This window comes from Aulonocara stuartgranti (assembly GCF_965226115.1).
Source record: "Aulonocara stuartgranti genome assembly, chromosome: 15".
NCBI lineage: Eukaryota > Metazoa > Chordata > Actinopteri > Cichliformes > Cichlidae > Aulonocara > Aulonocara stuartgranti.
The window spans coordinates 27,481,298-27,501,319 of NC_138951.1; the positions used below are offsets into that span (position 1 = coordinate 27,481,298).

The 20,022-nt window shown below is 45.6% G+C and overlaps 1 protein-coding gene across 1 annotated transcript in view; it reads right to left on the reverse strand.

Annotated features, from left to right (window-relative positions):
- Positions 1-19,966, reverse strand: part of LOC309690017 (uncharacterized protein) — a 29,637-nt gene extending 9,671 nt beyond the window's left edge. The window contains exons 1-4 of the mRNA XM_082506837.1: positions 19,849-19,966; positions 16,129-16,379; positions 5,961-6,054; positions 5,695-5,868 (exon numbers count right to left, since the gene is read on the reverse strand). Of these exons, the coding sequence (XP_082362963.1) occupies positions 5,695-5,868; positions 5,961-6,054; positions 16,129-16,372 (512 nt within the window). The 5' untranslated portion in view covers positions 16,373-16,379; positions 19,849-19,966. The remainder of the gene's footprint in view (positions 1-5,694; positions 5,869-5,960; positions 6,055-16,128; positions 16,380-19,848) is intronic.
- Between the last annotated feature and the right edge of the window lie 56 nt (positions 19,967-20,022).

A 20,022-nucleotide genomic window follows, 5' to 3' on the forward strand; every position in this document is an offset into this window, starting at 1 on the left:
TATTTAACTCCTTTTGAATGTTGGTGAGGTACTGAGATAAACTGCTACTTCACTGGCTGTGCCTTGTCAGTGTAAGATGGAAACTTAAATAATAGAGTGAATGCTAGCAATAGGTAAATCAGCCGCGATGATTCTCCTTGAAGATGAGCCAGATTTGAGCTTGGTGGCCAGTTTCGTAATCAAATTCCAAGGCAATCAAATAGTAATATAATTGTCCTGGGCAGACTGTGGCTCAGGAAGCAGCTTACTACCAGTCAGAGGGTCACTGGTTTGCTCCGTGCTTCTCAATCTCAAAGTATCTTTGGACAAGGTACTGAGCCCATCCATCAAAATTAAAGTGTGTCAATGTAAGTGTTAAACAATGTTTGTGTGACTGGGTGATAGAAGTGAGTAACAGATGTTAGGTGTGGCTGTGTGCAGGCAGGAATAGGACCCAAGGTGCAGACTCCGGAGACAGACGTGAACTCAAAAAGGCTTTAATTTGGTACTCAAAAATATAACATAACTGAAAAAACTCAAAACAAACTTAAACCAGAGGAATGACAGAACACACAGCTAAGAAAACGGTAGATCGCGACACAGACACTAAGAAACACAGGGCTTAAATACACAGAGGGAGCAATCAGGAAATGAGTAACAGGAGGGAAACACAGCTGGGGCAAATCAGAACTGACGAGACCAAAGAAGCGTAACCTGAACACACTGAGAAAAGACGGAGACCTTCAAAGTAAAACAGGAAACACATAACACAGACTGAACAAAGACACAGACTCACATGCAGGCACTACAGAGGGAACAGAGACGTGGGAACAGGGCAGACACAAACACTGACTGAACACGGGGATATAGGAACTTAAGATACACATAGACGCGAACTAGACAAGGGGATGCAGGTGATAGGGGAGACAGAGCAACTAAAGAAGACAGAGACCTAAGCCATAAGACAGAACTCAAAGAAACCAAAAACTAGACAGTATAAATAATATCATAAACTCAAAAACCCTGGGTCGACGACCCAGGCATCCTAACAGTACCCCCCCCCCCCTTAAGGGCTGGCTTCCAGACAGCCCAAACCAAAACATCAAAAACAAAAAAACAAAAACAACCCAACCAGGGTGGGCGGCGGGGGAAACAGGATGGAGGGCTCGAAACAAAACAAGGAGCCAAACCAAAAAAAGAAAGAACAAACAACGGAGCCTGGAAAGCAACAGAAGAAAACACAGGAACAAAGTCCAAAACAACAGCACCAAGGCCCAGGCATAGTCCAAAAGCAAACAAACAAAAGAGCTCACGAAAAGCGCAGAGGCCCAGGCAATAGTCTCAAAAAAGTTCAGGGGGCCAGCCCGGAGGCTGACAGCACGATAGTCCAAACCCGGGCAGTTCAGGGGGGCGGCCCGGAGGCTGATGGTCCAAGAGCCCAGAAAACAGTTCAGGAGGCCGGCCAGGCGGGAGGCACCGACGGCGACGGAGCAGATCAGGAGGCCGGCCGGGCGGGAGGCACCGACGGCGACCGAGCAGATCAGGAGGCCGGCCGGGCGGGAGGCACCGACGGCGACGTAGTTCAGGGGGCCGTCCATGACGGCAATGACGTCCAGTCATCGGCCGGACAGGACGTGCAGGACATGCAGGCCGTGCAGGACGAGCAGGACGTGCAGGACGTGCAGGACGTGCAGGACGTGTAGGCCGGGCAGGCGGAGCTACAGAGGCTGAGGTCGGATCAGGGAGAGCTGCAGACTCGGGGGCCGGACCAGGCGGAGCTGCAGACTCGGGGGCCGGACCAGGCGGAGCTGCAGACTCGGGGGCCGGACCAGGCGGAGCTGCAGACTCGGGGGCCGGACCAGGCGGAGCTGCAGACTCGGGGGCCGGACCAGGCGGTGGAGCCGGTGGTGGCTGAACGGCCTCGCCAGAACCATCAGCAGACACTAGGACGTGCTGGCTGGGTCCTCCCGGACCCCCAGCTGACGAGGCACGAGGCTGAACGGGCCCCTCGGACCCTCCAGCGGAGACAGGTGGCTGAACGGGCCCCTCGGACCCTCCAGCGGAGACAGGTGGCTGAACGGGCCCCTCGGACCCTCCAGCAGAGTCAGGTGGCTGAACGGGCCCCTCGGACCCTCCAGCGGAGACAGGAGGCTGAACTGGCCCCTCGGATCCTCCAGCAGGAAGAGACGGCTGAAGCGATTCCTCGGACCCTCCAGCGGAGACGGGTGGCTGAAGCGGTTCCTCGGACCCTCCAGCGGAGACGGGTGGCTGAAGCGGTTCCTCGGACCCTCCAGCGGAGACAGGAGGCTGAACGGGCCCCTCGGACCCTCCAGCGGAGACAGGTGGCTGAACGGGCCCCTCGGACCCTCCAGCGGAGACAGGTGGCTGAACGGGCCCCTCGGACCCTCCAGCGGAGACAGGTGGCTGAGCAGGTGACTGAGCCGATAGGTGAGCTAATGTCTGAGCTATGGAGAGAAGTTTAAGTTGTATTGACTGTTGTAACGATGGCAGTAATGGCGGGTGAGGTGGTGGATTAGCAGACGGTTGGACTAGGTTGTCTGAGCCTACGGATCCTACAGAAAACTGCTGGACGGGCTCACCTGAGCCTCCAGCGAGGTCAGAAACAGGTGCAAGTACCTGCCGGACACCAGCCACTCCCACCCGAGGAGAAGGTACGGGTGCAGGAGCTAACTGGTTCCCGGTCATCCTCACCCTGGGAGCCGGGACAGGCACAGTCAACGGCTGGGCAGCTGCAGTCCCCACCCGAGGAGCTGGTACGGGTGCAGCGACAGGCAGAGGCTCAGCCAGCCTAGACACCCGAGCAGGGACCAGCTGGACCTCAGCTTCCCTCACCTGAAGCACTGAAACAGGTGCAGGGGAATGCTGGGCCTGAGCTGCCCTGGGAGCAGGAACACAATGGTGCGAAGGAGCAGGCTCAGCAAACACAGACTCTTCTAAAATGTTTTTTAACTTCCTACCACCACCACGTCTAACAGTCTTAATATTCTCAGTCTTAGCAGTGTTCATATGATTGTTAGTCTCCAGCTCCAAGGAACGACAGCAATCACAACTCACCACCGGGAGTTGCTCCGCAGAAAAAGAGTGGTGACGGTGTGAGCGTCGCCTCCTCCGGGAAGTGGGAGGTGGCGAACTGGGCTGCGAACCCTCCAAAGGACCGGGCTGCGATGAGGAAGCAGAGAGTTTGTGAAGCTCAGAACGCGGCAGACCCAAAAACAGAGCGAAGGACTGCAGCGGAGTGAGTCTAACATCTGGTGTCACATAATCTCTCTTCCTCCGCCGCTTAACTCTCTTGTCGGACTGGTAATCCAGGGGTGAAGGCGGAGGTGTAGCGACTGGAGAGAAGGAGCACGTGCTCAACCTGATCGCCCGAGGCATAGACACTGGCTTGGCCGTAGCCATTTGGAGGCTGCGGGGCCCTCCCAAAGCCAAACGTGACCCATAGAAGGGTGACTGGAGCTCCTGCGCATGCTCAGCTTCCTCCCTCACGATCTCCTTGAGGAAGGCAGAAACTGCGGGTCGCTGATACCACACGGAGTCTGCTGGGTCCATGTTCTGGTCGCGATCTTCTGTTAGGTGTGGCTGTGTGCAGGCAGGAATAGGACCCAAGGTGCAGACTCCGGAGACAGACGTGAACTCAAAAAGGCTTTAATTTGGTACTCAAAAATATAACATAACTGAAAAAACTCAAAACAAACTTAAACCAGAGGAATGACAGAACACACAGCTAAGAAAACGGTAGATCGCGACACAGACACTAAGAAACACAGGGCTTAAATACACAGAGGGAGCAATCAGGAAATGAGTAACAGGAGGGAAACACAGCTGGGGCAAATCAGAACTGACGAGACCAAAGAAGCGTAACCTGAACACACTGAGAAAAGACGGAGACCTTCAAAGTAAAACAGGAAACACATAACACAGACTGAACAAAGACACAGACTCACATGCAGGCACTACAGAGGGAACAGAGACGTGGGAACAGGGCAGACACAAACACTGACTGAACACGGGGATATAGGAACTTAAGATACACATAGACGCGAACTAGACAAGGGGATGCAGGTGATAGGGGAGACAGAGCAACTAAAGAAGACAGAGACCTAAGCCATAAGACAGAACTCAAAGAAACCAAAAACTAGACAGTATAAATAATATCATAAACTCAAAAACCCTGGGTCGACGACCCAGGCATCCTAACAACAGATTAAGGAGGCAGATCTTAGTTCATCCCTCTAGCCCGTGTGATATGAGACCCAGCTGAGATCTGGTGATATGTTAACTTTAAAAACTGCTTTGACAGCATCAATCCTTTCAGATTGCAGTAAGTTTGGCGCATGACCAAAATACATGAGTGTGAGCTGTTATTTGAATGCCACACTTTCTCCAGCATGAGCCGGGATTATTTAGGTTCATCTTTGATTTTTGGAGTTCTGAAAAAGCTTAATATTATAGTCCACTTAAACTCCCTCGATGTGTATGAATTTGTAGTAAAATTAGCTTCAATGCATATTACCTCTACTTACTTTAAAAAAAATAACAGTTTCTTCCTCCCAACTCTGCTTAATAGCTACAAGATTATGCTGGTTCATGGACACAAAAATGTCATATAAAGTACTTATTTTCTATCCTCCTGTCACAGCTGGTGTGACAGGCAGGGTGGTGTGTTTAGAGGTGTGGTGCAAAGCACAGGAATGGGAGAAAAATGAAGTATAACAAAAAGTGAGCCTTTATTTGGGCTAATGTCAAAACAAAAACATGGCAAACTAGAGAAAAACTAAAAATAAAACATGAAAAATGTGCCATGAACATGGCCTGCAGAGGAACATGAAAAACTATAACGTGAGATAATCAGAACATGAACAGGAGCTGGAGGGAAAACCTGAGACATGAAGAGCCGAGACTCACAGAAGCATGTAGCGAGACAAACAGATGACCCGAGACTGAACAGAGGAAGACAGAGGACTTAAATACACAGAAGGGTAATGAGGGAAGTAGAAAAACCTGGGGAAACACAGCTGACACAAATGAACATGACACCACAGGGGAAGCAAAACTAAACACACTGAACATGGAAACACAAACCTGCCAATTAGGACATTGAACATACAGACATGAAATACCTGAGGAGACACGGAACACAGGGAGACACTAAAGCAGTGGCATAACTCTAAGTAAAACACAGGACAAGACAGATTATACAGAGCACAGAAAAAGACTCATAAATCAGTAGACATAGAAGAAACGAAAACTAGAATAAAAAGTCACCGCTGCGGGGGTAAGTGTTTCTTGCACATATTCTATTGCCTTTACAGGTCTTGGAACTCTTTATCTTCATCTCCATTTTTAATATGGAGCCTCGCCGGGTACAGTCACTCAAGTTAGTATTCATGGACCCAGATTACTCTGCAAGGCTCCTCACTACAGTAGCCATATTGCTCTGACTATCCATCAAGCAGTGCAGCTTCATAGCTTACCAAAGATGTGCTAAAACATTTTTGACCGATTTTTGAGCACTGTGTACCACATAAAATCGGTTCGAGGTCAGTAAGCACAACGGGTATTCATACATAAGGCGCACTGGATTATATGGTGCACTGTCGATTTTTGTGAAAATGTAACAACTTTAGGTCCATCTTATAGTGCAGAAAAATACTGTACATCATGTCTGTTTTAAGATGTGCAATGTGTATTGACCTGAGAGTTTCCAGTTTACAGTGTGGACTTGCCAGACCAGCAGACAGAAACTTTATTCCTGAATCCTGTAGGTCGTTGTTACTCAGGTTCAGCTCTCTCAGGCTGCAGGACTCCGTGTCAAGAGCCGAGGACAAAGCTTGACAGCTTCTCTCTGAGAGGTTACACCCACCCAGCCTAAATTGAAAATGAAAATGTTCAGGGGGTTTTTCAATTCCATATCTAAACAGTTAAAGCAACAATGTTGAGGTGTGTCTCTACACACTTACAGAGATTTGTTGGAAGTTTTTACCCATGGCAACAACCTCAGAAAAGTCTTCTCTGAAGCAATGTGTTTCTTCAGGTCAAACACCTCCAGGTCTTCTGAAAATAAGAGTTGATCCTAGATCTATTCAATTCAATTTTATTTATGTAGCGCCAAATCACAACGAATGTCGCCTCAAGGCGCTTTATATTGTACAGTAGATACAGAGAAAAGCCCAACAATAATATGACCCCCTATGAGCAAGCACTTTGGCGACAGTGGGAAGGAAAAATGGTAAATGGCTTGTATTTGTATAGCACTTTACTAGTCCCTAAGGACCCCAAAGAGCTTTACATATCCAGTCATCCACCCATTCACACACACATTCACACACTGGTGATGGCAAGCTACATACACAGCCACCCTGGGGCGCACTGACAGAGGTGAGGCTGCCGGACACTGGCGCCACCGGGCACTCAGACCACCACCAGTAGGCAATGGGTGAAGTGTCTTGCCCAAGGACCAACGACCGAGACTGTCGGAGCCAGGGCTCGAACCGGCAACCTTCCAATTACAAGGCGAACTCCCAACTCTTTAGCCACGATTGCCCCAAACTCCCTTTTAACAGGAAGAAACCTCCAGCAGAACCAGGCTCAGGGAGGGGTGGCCATCTGCTGCGACCGGTTGGGGTGAGAGAAGGAAAACAGGACAAAGACATGCTGTGGAAGAGAGACAGAGATTAATAACAGATATGATTCAATGCAGAGAGGTAACACATAGTGAGCGAGAAAGGTGACTGGAAAGGAAAAACTCAATGCATCATGGGAATCCCCGGCAGCCTACGTCTATTGCAGCATAACTAAGGGAGGATTCAGGGTCACCCCTAACTATATGCTTTAGCAAAAAGGAAAGTTTTAAGCCTGATATTGAAAGTAGGGATAGTGTCTGTCTCCCGAATACAAACTGGAAGCTGGTTCCACAGAAGAGAGGCCTGAAAACTGAAGGCTCTCCCTCCCATTCTAATTTTAAATACTCAAGGTTCTTCAAGGTTCTTCAAGGTTCTTTATTATTTGTCACATGCATAGCAATACAAGTATAACACACAGTGAAATGTAGCCTGACACGCTCCTCGACATGTGCAAAAATTGGGGGGGGGGGGGGGGGGGGGGGTGTAGAGGAAGAACATTATATATATATATATATATATATATATATATATATATATATATATATATATATATATATATGCACACAGACGGCTGTTAAGTCCCAGATCCCTCAGCTTTGTGAACAGTCTGCTGGGCACTATTGTGTTAAACGCTGAACTGTAATCAACAAACAGCATTCGCACATAGTTACCCTGTTTCTTGTCCACGTGGCTGAGAGTGGTGTGTAGGACGTGGGCGATGGCATCCTCTGTGGATCTGTTGGATCTGTAGGCGAACTGCAGCGGATCTGTGGTGTCTGGGATGGCGGAGGAGATGATGTTCTTCAGCAGCCTCTCAAACACCTTCATTACTACCGAGGTCAGTGCAACTGGCCGGTAATCGTTCAGGGATGAGGGTTTGCTGTTCTTGGGCACAGGGATGATGGTGGATCTTTTGAAGCATGTGGGGACCACAGACTTCGCCAGGGACTCGTTGAAGATGTAAGTGAACACACCTGCTAGCTGGTCAGCACAGCAGCGCAGCAGACGGCCGGTGATGCCGTCTGGCCCCGCCGCTTTCCTTGTGTTCACTCTCCTCAGTGCCGCTCGGACGTCATGCTCCGCGATGCTGGTCACCGGTCTCTCACTGATGACGTCACTGTCCTCGGTAGTCAGGCGGTAGATAGCATTAGCCGCCTGGCTAACCTCGAAACGGGCGTAGAACCGATTCAGCTCGTTGGTGAATGCAGAGTCGGCGTTGATCGGCGCAGTGTCCCTGGCTTTGTAGTCCGTAATGGTGCGTAGTCCGTGCCACATACTCCGTGTGTCGCCCTGGTGGAAGCAGGACTCCACACGTTCCCGGTACCTGCGTTTGGCATCTCTCACCGTGCGCCGCACGCCGTATGAGGCCGCTTTGTAGGCGCTCATATCGCCAGTGGCGAGACCCGCGTTGTAGGAGGCGGTCCTGGCGTTTACTGCAGTGCGGATCGATCTGTCCATCCACGGTTTCTGGTTTGGGAATGTGGTGACTCTCACAGTGGGGATAATCTCCTCTGCTAGCATATTGACGAAGCATACTGCTACTTCCGTAAACTTGTTGATGTCGACTGCGCATGTTCTGAACATGTCCCAGTCTACGTCGTTGAGTGCGTCCTGTAGCGTAGCTTCTGATTGGGCAGTCCACCGTTTTACTTCCTTCGTGGTCACGTCTTCCCTCCATATGCTTTGTTTATACTGGGGAATGAGGAAGATGGCGTTGTGGTCAGACTTCCCAAAAGCCGGGTGTGAGACAGCTTTGTAGCCCTGCTTGTATGGCGTGTAGCAGTGATCCAAAATCCGATCCCCTCTCGTTGGACACGAGACATGCTGGTAAAAGTTTGGCATGACTTGTCTGAGGTTCGCTTTGTTAAAGTCTCCTGCTACAATGAGGGCTGCGCCCGGGTCCTTGTTTTGAAGCGAGCTCAGCACATCATGTAATTCGGACAAAGCCATACCTGTGTCCGCTTGGGGTGGGATGTAGACCGCCGTGGCGATGACTGAGGTGAACTCACGGGGCAGATAGAAAGGGCGGCACTTAATGCTCAGGAACTCCAGATGTGGCGAGCAGCCGCTGGAGAGAGTAGAAATGCTCCTGGCATCACACCACTTTCTGTTTACCATGAAACACACTCCTCCACCTTTGGTTTTGTTCGACTCTGCCATTCTGTCCGCGCGGAGCACAAAGAATGAATCCGACGGAGTTACGGCCTGGTCCGGCACGGTGGGGGACAGCCATGTCTCCGTGAAGCACAGAATGTTGCAGTCCCTCATGTCACGTTGGAAGGTGACCCTTGCTCTTAGATCATCGAGCTTGTTCTCCATGGATAGTACATTGGCCAGTAGGATACTGGGCAGTGGTGCGCGATGCGCCTGCTGTCTCAGTCTGTTCCTAATACCAGCGCGTTTTCCCCGGCGCTTCTTTGTTCTGCGCCTCGGATGAGCGGCCCGTCCTTTGTTGTTCTCCGCGCCGCGTAGAATCTCTGGCGGCCAGGAAGGGTCAGGTTTAAAAGTGTCCAAGATTAGATGTGCAACCTTGGCACCGATGTTTACAAGTGATCCGCTGTCGTATACTATAAGACTAGAGGATTTTGGGATGTAAACCAGAGCAAAAAATAAGTAAAAAACAAGAAAAGTGGATAGTCGGAGCAGAGCGGTCAGGAAGGCGTCTGGACGTGGCCGCGCCATCTTTTTTTTTTTTTTTACTCTAGGAACAACAAGTAGGCCTGCAGTGCGAGAGTGAAGTGCTCTAATAGGGTGATATGGTACTACAAGGTCATTAAGATAAGATGGGGCCTGATTATTTCAGACCTTGTATGTGAGGAGCATGATTTTAAATTCAGTTCTGGCTTTAACAGGAAGCGATTGAAGGGAAGCCAAAACAGGAGAAATATGCTCGCTCTTTCTAGTCCCTGTCAGTACTCTTGCTGCAGCATTTTGGATTAACTGAAGGCTTTTCAGCAAGATTTTTGGACATCCTCATAATAACAAATTGCAGTAGTCCAGCCTGGAAGTAATAAATGCATGAACTAGTTTTTCAGCATCACTCTGAGACAGGATATTTCTAACTTTAGAGATGTTGCGCAAATGGAAGAAAGCAGTCTTACATATTTGTTTAATATGTGCGTTGAAGAACATATCCTGGTCAAAAATGACTCCAAGGTTCCTCACAGCGTTACTGGAGGCCAAAGTAATGGCATCCAGAGTAAGAATCTGGTTAGATACCATATTTCTAAGATTTTCAGGGCCAAGTACAATAACCTCAGTTTTATCTGAATTAACAAGAAAGTTGGCGGCCATCAAGGTCTTAATGTCTTTAAGACATTCCTGCAGTTTAACTAATTGGTGTGTGTTATCTGGCTTCATGGATAGATAGAGCTGGGTGTCATCTGCATAGTAGTGAAAATGTATGCTATGTCTTCCAATGATACTGCCTAAGGTAAGCATGTATAATGTAAACAGAATTGGTCCTAGCACCAAACCCTGTGGAACACCATAATTGACCTTAGTGGGTGAAGAGGACTCTCCATTTACATGTACACTGTAAAATATAATATTGTGTTTAATTAAAAATATTAAATAGGCTGAACTCAGTTTTTATCAATTTGTTATTAGAACTAGATTTAAATAAGTTACCAGTACTTTTTATGCAAAAACACTATAAACTCAATTTATTTGAGTTGTCTTAACTTAGAAAAACTAAGTAAGATGGAAGTTTTGCTTCTCAGGGCGGAAGGATGAAAGATGTGTTTTGAAAATGCCATGTCACTACCGTCCTCCTCCCTCGCGGATCAGTCTGCATGTTCATGGTGGCAGTATTTGTTATGGAATATGTTGATTAAACCTGGAAAAGCGTCAGCTCAAGATATTATTATTGTCATTGCTATGGATCTTTACCTGATACACTGACTTGGTGAGTAAATGTTTACTCTTATTCAAACTGATTTTGTGGCTTCTCTTACTTTAGCACCAGGTTTATAATCTTGCTAGCTAGTTAGTGTTAGTGTTTGTTTTGTGCCCAAATCATTTTGCACATCATTAGAATGAAAGTTATTGGCCATGTTTGCATAGCCCTTTTTAAAATTATGCTTTCATGACATTATTGTGTGTTGGGTGGTAGTCATGGCTATCCAGACTGACAATTGGGACATTGAGTGTCACCTCTCCGGTGGGGAGGCAGCCTGAGATTGTCCAAATTGGAATCTGTTTTATACCAAATGCAGAAAAAAATGTTTTAAGAAAGCAAATGGCCTGTATTTATATAGCGCTTTACTAGTCCCTAAGGACCCCAAAGCGCTTTACATATCCAGTCATCCACCCATTCACACACACTGGTGATGGCAGCTACATTGTAGCCACAGCCACCCTGGGGCACACTGACAGAGGCGAGGCTGCCGGACACTGGCGCCACCGGGCCCTCTGACCACCACCAGTAGGCAACGGGTGAAGTGTCTTGCCCAAGGACACAACAACCGAGACTGTCCAAGCCGGGGCTCGAACCGGCAACCTTCCAATTACAAGGCGAACTCCCAACTCTTGAGCCACAATCGCCCCAAAAGCAATTAAGTTCATGTTCCAAAAAATATGATTGTTTGCTTGCAGGACAACAGGAGAGATGAGTCCTCCGTCACTGATGGTGTGGTCAGTGAAGATGGTCGCCTGCAGGTTCAAGCTCATTGCATCTCCAACCCACATCCACTGCCACTATACTTAAGGGAAGTTAAAGACTTTCTTCTGCACCTACATTTGGATCACCTCGATCCATGATAGTCATTCAGGCAGTAATGCCTGGACTGGAAACAAGCCATCCTTAAAATATTACAACATTGCAGCTCCTGTGTTGGAATGCAAAACAAATGTGTTGTTTAAATTAGAGACTGCACTTGTGACAGAACAACAAATATTTTATTTTGATTATATAAGTAATGTAAGTACAAAACAAACTTGTGGTAGGTCTAAACTTATTTTCAATAATTGCATCTGAGACTTTGTTTCATTGTAAGATTATAACAGTGATGACAATATAATTGTTTGTTGTTCAGGAGAACAGTGTCCAGTATGTTGGCTGTTATACTTTCTTGTGTTTGAAAATAAAAGTTGGGCTCATTTTAACATCATTACAAAAAGTGTTGTTAATTATTTTTAATCATATTCAGGTTACCACAAATTGTTTTTTCATTTAGTTGAACTTGAAATGTTTGTCAGTAGGTAAACAATTAGTATTGTACAGTCAGAAATATCAAGTTATTCTTAATACTGCAGACTTGCAATGTATAAGTTGTCCTAATAGTCATCTTAAGTAAGCTTTACTTAGTTTTTTTGAGGCAACGAGTTTCCTTAATTTTTTTGAGTTCTGGGAACTAACAAGGCTGTACAGTGTACAAATTGGAGTCTATTAGATAGATATGATACAAACCACTGCAGCACAGTACCTGTAATACCTACAGCATGTTCTAATCACTCTAATAGGATATTATGGTCGACAGTATCGAACGCTGCACTGAGGTCTAGCAGGACAAGCACAGAGATGAGTCCACTGTCAGAGGCCACAAGAAGATCATTTGTAACCTTCACTAAAGCTGTTTCTGTGCTGTGATGAGCTCTGAAACCTGACTGAAACCCTTCAAATAAGCCATTCCTCTGCAGATGATCTGTTAACTGTTTGACAACTACTCTTTCAAGGATTTTTGATATGAAAGGAAGGTTGGAGATTGGCCTATAATTAGCTAAGACTGCTGGGTCTACAGATGGCTTTTTGAGTAAAGGTTTAACTACAGCCACCTTGAAGGCCTGTGGTACATAGCCGATTATTAGAGATAGGTTGATCATATTTAAGATTGGCGCATTAATTAATGGCAGGACTTCTTTGAGCAGTTTTGTAGGAATGGGGTCTAAAAGACACGTTGATGGTTTGGAGGAAGTAATTATTGAAGTTAACTCAGAAAGATCAATTGGAGAAAAAGAGTCTAACTTAACATCAATGGTACTAAAAGTAGCTGTAGATAATATTAATGTGGGAGGATTATTGGTAATGTTTTCTCTAATGGCTAAAATTTTATTTGTGAAGAAGTTCATGAAGTCATTACTAGTTAATGTTAAAGGGCTGGTTGGTTCGATAGAGCTCTGACTTTTTGTCAGCCTGGCTACAGTGCTGAAGAGAAACCTAAGGTTGTTCTTATTTTCTTCAATCAGTGATGAATAGTAAGATGTTCTGGCTTTGTGGAGGGCTTTCTTATAAAGCAATAAACTATTTCTCCAGGCTAAATGATGATCCTCTAAATTTGTGAAACACCATTTCCTCTCCAGCTTACGAGTCATCTGCTTTAGGCTACGTGTTTGACAATTATACCACGGAGTCAGGTACTTCTGATTTGAGGCCTTAGTTTTCACAGGAGCTACAGTATCCAGAGTCGTACGTAGTGAGGAGGTAAAATTATTAACAAGATAATCGACCTCTGATGGGGTAGTGGTCAGATAGCTGCTTTGCTCTATGAGCATTGAAGATGATAACAGTGGGTGGATTATATTCTTAAACTTAGTTACAGCGCTTTCAGAAAGACATCTACTGTGATAAAGTCTGCTCCCCACCGCTGTGTAATCAATTATTGTAAATGTAAATGTTATCAGGAAATGATCAGACAGGAGAGGGTTTTCAGGAAACACTGTTAAATGTTCAGTTTCTATGCCATATGTTAAAACAAGATCTAGACTGTGATTAAAGTGGTGGGTGGGTTCTTTTACATTTTGAGAGAAGCCAATTGAGTCTAATAACAGATTAAATGCCATGTTGAGGCTGTTATTTTTAGCATCTACATGAATGTTAAAATCACCCACAATAATTATTTTATCTGAGCTGAGCACTAAATTAGATAAAAAGTCTGAGAAATCAGAGAGAAACTCTGTGTAAGGCCCAGGTGGACGATAGATGATAACAAGTAAAACTGGTTTCTGATTTTTCCAGCAGGGGTGGACGAGGCTAAGCGTCAGGCTTTCAAATGAATTAAAAGTCTGTCTTGGTCTTTCGTTAATTAATAGGCTGGTGTGAAAAATTGCTGCCACACTGCCCCCTCGGCCTGTGCTTCGAGATTTCTGGTAGTTAGAATGACTCGGGGGTGTTGATTCATTTAAATTAACATAATCATCCTGCTGCAACCAGGTTTCTGTAAGGCAGGAGTAAATCGATTTGTTGATCAATTATTAAGTCATGTACTAACAGAGACTTGGAGGAGAGAGACCTAATATTTAATAATCCACATTTCACTGTTTTACTCTTTGGTTAAGATGTGGATACTGTATTGTTCCTTCTTTGTGATTTTTTATGTTTAAGTTGTTTGTTGCTGGTTTTTAGTTTGTTTTTTGTCTGTTTGGGAGCTGACACAGTCTCAATGGAGATGGGTTTTGGGGGGGGGGGGGGTAGCAGGAGGAGAGAAGCTGCAGAGAGGCGTGTCAGACTGCAACTCTGCTTCCTGGTCCCAACTCTGGATAGTCATATTTTGGGGGGATTTAATACATTTGTCCATATTTCTAGAAATGAGAGCTGCTCCATCCAAAGTGGGATGGATGCCGTCTCTCCTAACAAGACCAGGTTTCCTCCAGAAGGTTTGCCAATTATCCATGAAGCCCACATCGTTTCTTGAACACCACTCAGACAGCCAGCAATTTAAGGAGAACATGCGGCTAAACATGTCACTCCTGGTCTTATTGGGGACCGACCAGAGAAAACTACAGAGTCCGACATTGTTTTGGCAAACAGATCTTTATACAAAGTCTTTTTCAAACATGCTGTGGTAGCTTTCTTCCTGATCCTAGTTGTGCCTGATTTCTCCCTTTCACTTGGAATCAACCCTAGATCTTTTCTGTATAATCTGGAATGGAACAGACCTTAGCTGACCTTGAATCAGTTTGTCAGACATTTCCAGTTGGTTTTGAACCTCTGAAAAATGGGGGAACCTTGGAAAACCTTGAATCAGAGCTGGAAGCCTGTCACAGATTGATTTGATTTAAAGTCCACAGTAATGGTGTCCAAATTCTTATGGACCTAACATTAGCAGCTGAAGCAAGTGATTACATTTTGTCTAGTAGTTCCTGTTTTGTCTTTATCTCACTATGATTGCATTTTCTATCTTCTCTTTGCTATCACCTACCAAAGTTGGCAGAAGCAGAAGGATGCCCCTCCCTGATTCTGGTTCTGTTAGAGGTATCTCCTAGTTCAAAGGGAGTATTTCCTTTCCACTGTCACCAAGTGCTGCTCATTGGAATGGTCTCTTTAATACTGTTGCTCTTTGCCTTATAATGTAAAGCACCTTGAAATAACTTTTACTAAACTGTTCTATAAAACTGAACTGATTTGACATGAAAGTGCATTGTGAATTGACCTCTAGATGAAATTGTGTATGTTCTTCATCTTTTTACAAATACTTGTAATTACTTGTTTATTTTTGTCCCACTCACACTGGCAATAAAAAGATAATACAATCAAAGAAATTCAAACCAGAAATTCACAACATAGTAATCATTCTTTGCACAAATAGCCCTAAGCTACAAAACACACTGGAACAAGTCTACCTCTGATAAGATGAGTAGAAGTATGCCCCCCAACTTTATCTTGGAAACATCAAATACTGTTCCCCCCAGTCTGTGAATTATTCACCCTCAGGTACACACCAGATTTACCTTTTGTCACGTAACGCTATGTGGCAGGCATGATTTATCCCAAACGCAGGACTCAAAATGCAACAGGATACACTCCAAGAGGCAGCTTTATTTTGGCTGTGAACATGCTATGTTCATTATAAATAAGAAAACATGGAAACTGGAAACTAGAAACTAAGAACTAAGAACCGAAAAACAAGGAACCTAAGAACAGACTCTGAAATAACCTGGGTAACTCAGCTTTATCCCAACAGTTTTTTTTTTTTCAAAACAATCACTTTGTGTCCTTCACCAATTTAGTCTTGACATTTAAAATTATAACCCAACATAACATTTAATTTGTGAAAATCAAGACTTTTTTTAAAAAGCAAAACAGGAAAAAACAACACTCTAACAACACTCTAAAGACAGAAGGGGTTATCATACAACGCAAAGATCATAAAATCCAGGATCCATCCACCCTGCTCACTCCAGATCAGGCCTGACAGGAAGCTGCAGCTTGTCCAACACAAAAACACAACGTAAGACAAGTAAACCCAGTGCACCGTGGAACACAGAAAAGTCCCTTTATGCAGTTTACTCTTTCTTCACACACACACATTTTATTTTATTTTGTGGACCTCCTCATCACCACCATGTCACCATCACAGTATCTCCAGTTGTTCCATACTTTAAAGTATTTGAGCAGTAGAATAAAAAGCAGAAGCTAATGGTCCTCACACCTCACTAGGTATCCTTCTCTTCCCCTGTTCTTCCCTTCTCCACAGTGGAAGAAAGTGAAGTGTGTTTAAATCCTTTCAGCAGAATAAATCTGAGGCTCTTATGTCCACATGCACCTTCTTCTCCTCCACTGACTTACCTTTATTCATCTTGAGCTTCTTTGTGATCAGATTGGTCACTGTCACAGCATCATTCAAAGCATATTTCTGGACTATCAGATCCACTGTTTCCGTCCTGCTCAAAGTCTCCAGGCCCATCTTCCTGATGGCCGGGAAATCTCCCAGTAACTCCGGATCCTGGAGATAGCACTGGAATGAATTCAGCTCCTCATCTCTCAAATCCTGTAGCACCTCCAGCAGCTGGTGCTTCACCTGCATCTCCATGTCTGACCTGTGGAAACATCAGAGCTCACCTGTGACTGTCAGAGAGCTCATGGGGTTTCAGACCAGCATAACTGTGCACACAACACAACACAAATTCCTCCTACCCGTGACATCAGTCTTTATAATTCCTTCCCATTTCACCTGGGCTCCTCAGTTGTAAGAGCTTGGTTTTATTCTACATCGTACTCTTTAACTTAGGACCATTTACAGTGGGATGCAAAAGTTTGGGCAACCTTGTTAATAGTCATTATTTTCCTGTATAAATCGTTGGTTGTTACAATAAAAAATGTCAGTTAGATATATCATATAGGAGACACACACAGTGATATTTGAGAAGTAAAATGAAGTTTATTGGATTTACAGAAAGTGTGCAATAATTGTTTAAACAAAATCAGGCAGGTGCAAAGATTTGGGCACTGTTGTCATTTTATTGATTCCAAAACCTTTAGAACTAATTATTGGAACTCAAATTGGCTTGGTAAGCTCAGTGACCCCTGACCTACATACACAGGTGAATCCAATAATGAGAAAGAGTATTTAAGGGGGTCAATTGTAACTTTCCTGCCTCTTTTAATTTTCTCTGAAGTGTAGCAACATGGGGGTCTCAAGACAACTCTCAAATGACTTGAAGACAAAGATTGTTCACCATCATGGTTTAGGGGAAAGATTTAAGCTGTCTGTTTCCACAGTTAGGAACATATTGAGAAAATGGAAGACCACAGGCTCAGTTCAAGTTAAGGCTCGAAGTGGCAGACGAACAAAAATCTCAGATAGACAGAAGTGACGAATGGTGAGAACAGTCAGAGTCAACCATCAGACCAACACCAAAGACCTAAAACATCATCTTGCAGAAGATGGAGTCACTGTGCATCGTTCAACCATCCGGCGCACTTTACACAAGGAGATGCTGTATATGAGAGTGATGTAGAGGAAGCCTTTTCTCCGCCCACAGCACAAACAGAGCCGCTAAGGCACATTTGGACAAGCCAGCTTCATTCTGGAATAAGGTGCTGTGGACTGATGAAACTAAAACTGAGTTATTTGGGCATAACAAGGGGCGTTATGCATGGAGGAAAAAGAACACAGCATTCCAAGAAAAACACCTGCTAGCTACAGTAAAATATGGTGATGGTTCCATCATGCTGTGGGGCTGTGTGGCCAGTGCAGGGAGTGGGAATCTTGTCAAAGTTGAGGGACACATGGATTCCACTCAGTATCAGCAGATTCTGGATACCAATGTCCTGGAATCAGTAACAAAGCTGAAGCTGCGCCGGGGCTGGATCATTCAATAAGACAACGACCCAAAACACTGCTCAAAATCCACTAAGGCATTCATGCAGAGGAACAAGTACAACGTTCTGGAATGGCCATATCAGTCCCCAGACCTGAATATTATTGAAAATCTGTGGTGTGAGTTAAAGACAGCTGTCCATGCTCGGAAGCCATCAAAACTGAATGAACTAGAGATGTTTTGTAAAGAGGAATGGTCCAAAATACCTTCAACCACAATCCAGACTCTCATTGGAACCTACAAGAGGCTGTAATTTCTGCAAAAGGCGGATCTACTAAATATTGATTTCATTTCTTTTTTAGTGGTGCCCAAATTTATGCACCTGCCTGATTTTGTTTAAACAATTATTGCACACTTTCTGTAAATCCAATAAACATCATTTCACTTCTCAAATATCACTATGTGTGTCTCCTATATGATATATTTAACTGACATTTTTTATTGTAACAACCAACAATTTATACAGGAAAATAATGACAAGGTTGCCCAAACTTTTGCATCCCACTGTAATTTAGCAAACTTCAGCTTATTTTTATTTGTTTTCAGATAAAGACTTTGTGTTTTCTCTCCTTCATATTTATATTTGAATTCTGCGAAAGTAATTTCCCCTCCCTGGATCAATTAAATGTTGTGCTTTTACAAACACACTGTTCACAGAACATGCCAGTTTCCAGCAGTGCCCCCTTGTGTTTAAGAGGAAAAATCATGAATCATATGCACCGAACGACAGTTGAGAGTACCCAGCCTTCTTGGAGTCCCTGGGTGGGATGCTTGAGGGTGGGTCCACCTGGGGATTCTGTTGTTTTACTGGGAGACTTCAAAGCTCATGTAGGTAACAACAGTGAGAGGAGGGGAGTGGCTGGGAGGAGATCTGCCAGATCTGAACCCAAGTGTTGTTCTGTTACTGGACTTCTGTGCAAATGACAGTTTGTCCATAACAAACACCATGTTCGAACATAAGGGCGTCCATAAGTGCACGTGACACCAGAACACTCTAGGCCGCAGGTCAATGATCTACCTGCCCTACCCTCACCTAGGGTCACAGCTACAGATGTTGACCAAAAGAACGAAATCGCAGATACAAGCAGGGAAAATCAGCTTTCTCCAAAGGGTGGCTGGCTTCTCCCTTAGAGATAGGGTGAAATGTTTATCCATCCAGGAAGGGCTCAGAGTAGAGCCGCTGCTCCTCCACATCGAAAGGAGCCAGTTGATGTGGTTCAGGCATCTGACTAGGATTCCTTCTGGGCGCCTCCTGGGTGAGGTGTTCCTGGCATGTCCCACCTGGAGCCCCCCGGGGCAGACCCAGGACATGCTACAGAGATTATATCTCTTGGCTGTCCTAGGAACCCCTTGATGTTTCCCCGGACAAGCTAGAGGAGGTAGCCGGGAAGAGGGAGGTCTGGGCTCCTCTGCTTAGGCTGCTGCCCCGTGACGCAACCCCAGATAAACGGAAGAAGATGGATGGATCGACTGAGAACAACAAAGCTGCAGAAAGAACCTGTCGTTATGCAAACGAGCAGTTTATGATAAATTAATTTACACCAACACAGCCATAAAGACGACACGTACAGCTCACACACTCAAAAACAGCCGATCGACTCACGCTGTAAATCATTCTGTATTCACACGGATTCAAAACCTCTGATGCTCTGTGCAGCCAAGGCTTCATGAACTGTGACATCAGACACCTGCTGCAGGTGAGCAGATAAGCATCCAGTCTCACACAGAGACACACACACAGACAGTCACACACACACTCGTTTCTCGTATCATGTGATGGTACGTCACAGCGCACATGTCTGAGTTTTCCATGCATGTACGACGCGGGTAACAGTTACCGGTTACAAAAAACAGACGTGCCAGTGCTGCGCGTGGTATGTGAGCGGCCCATAACTGACTGAAGCGACCGCTGCTGTGTCACGTGCGTAAACGCGCCACTCTATTAACCTGAGGGCATGCAGCTACAGGGGTTAAACATCTGCACTGCGCAGTCTCCGTGTGTTCCTGTGGGGAAGGCTCGACCCCGCTGAGTCACCCTACCGCTTGACCCTGACCAGCTGGCAAACCAGAAGTGAACATCTGCCTGTAAGCGGAACAGCAGCAGCACAGCTCTCTCTCTCTCTCACACACACACACATGCACACACCTACACACACACGCACACACGCACACACACACGGCTCACCTCTGTTGACAGTCCGGAAAACTCGGACCGGGGTTGCAAGTTAGACGGTCTTCTCCTGACTTCCGGTTTAAAAGGTTTAAGCCAATCAGAAGCTCCAGATGTTTGCCACACCCACGAAACGTTTAGCAGCCTTTCAGTCACTCCCCCCCCCCCCCCCCCCCCACACACACACAC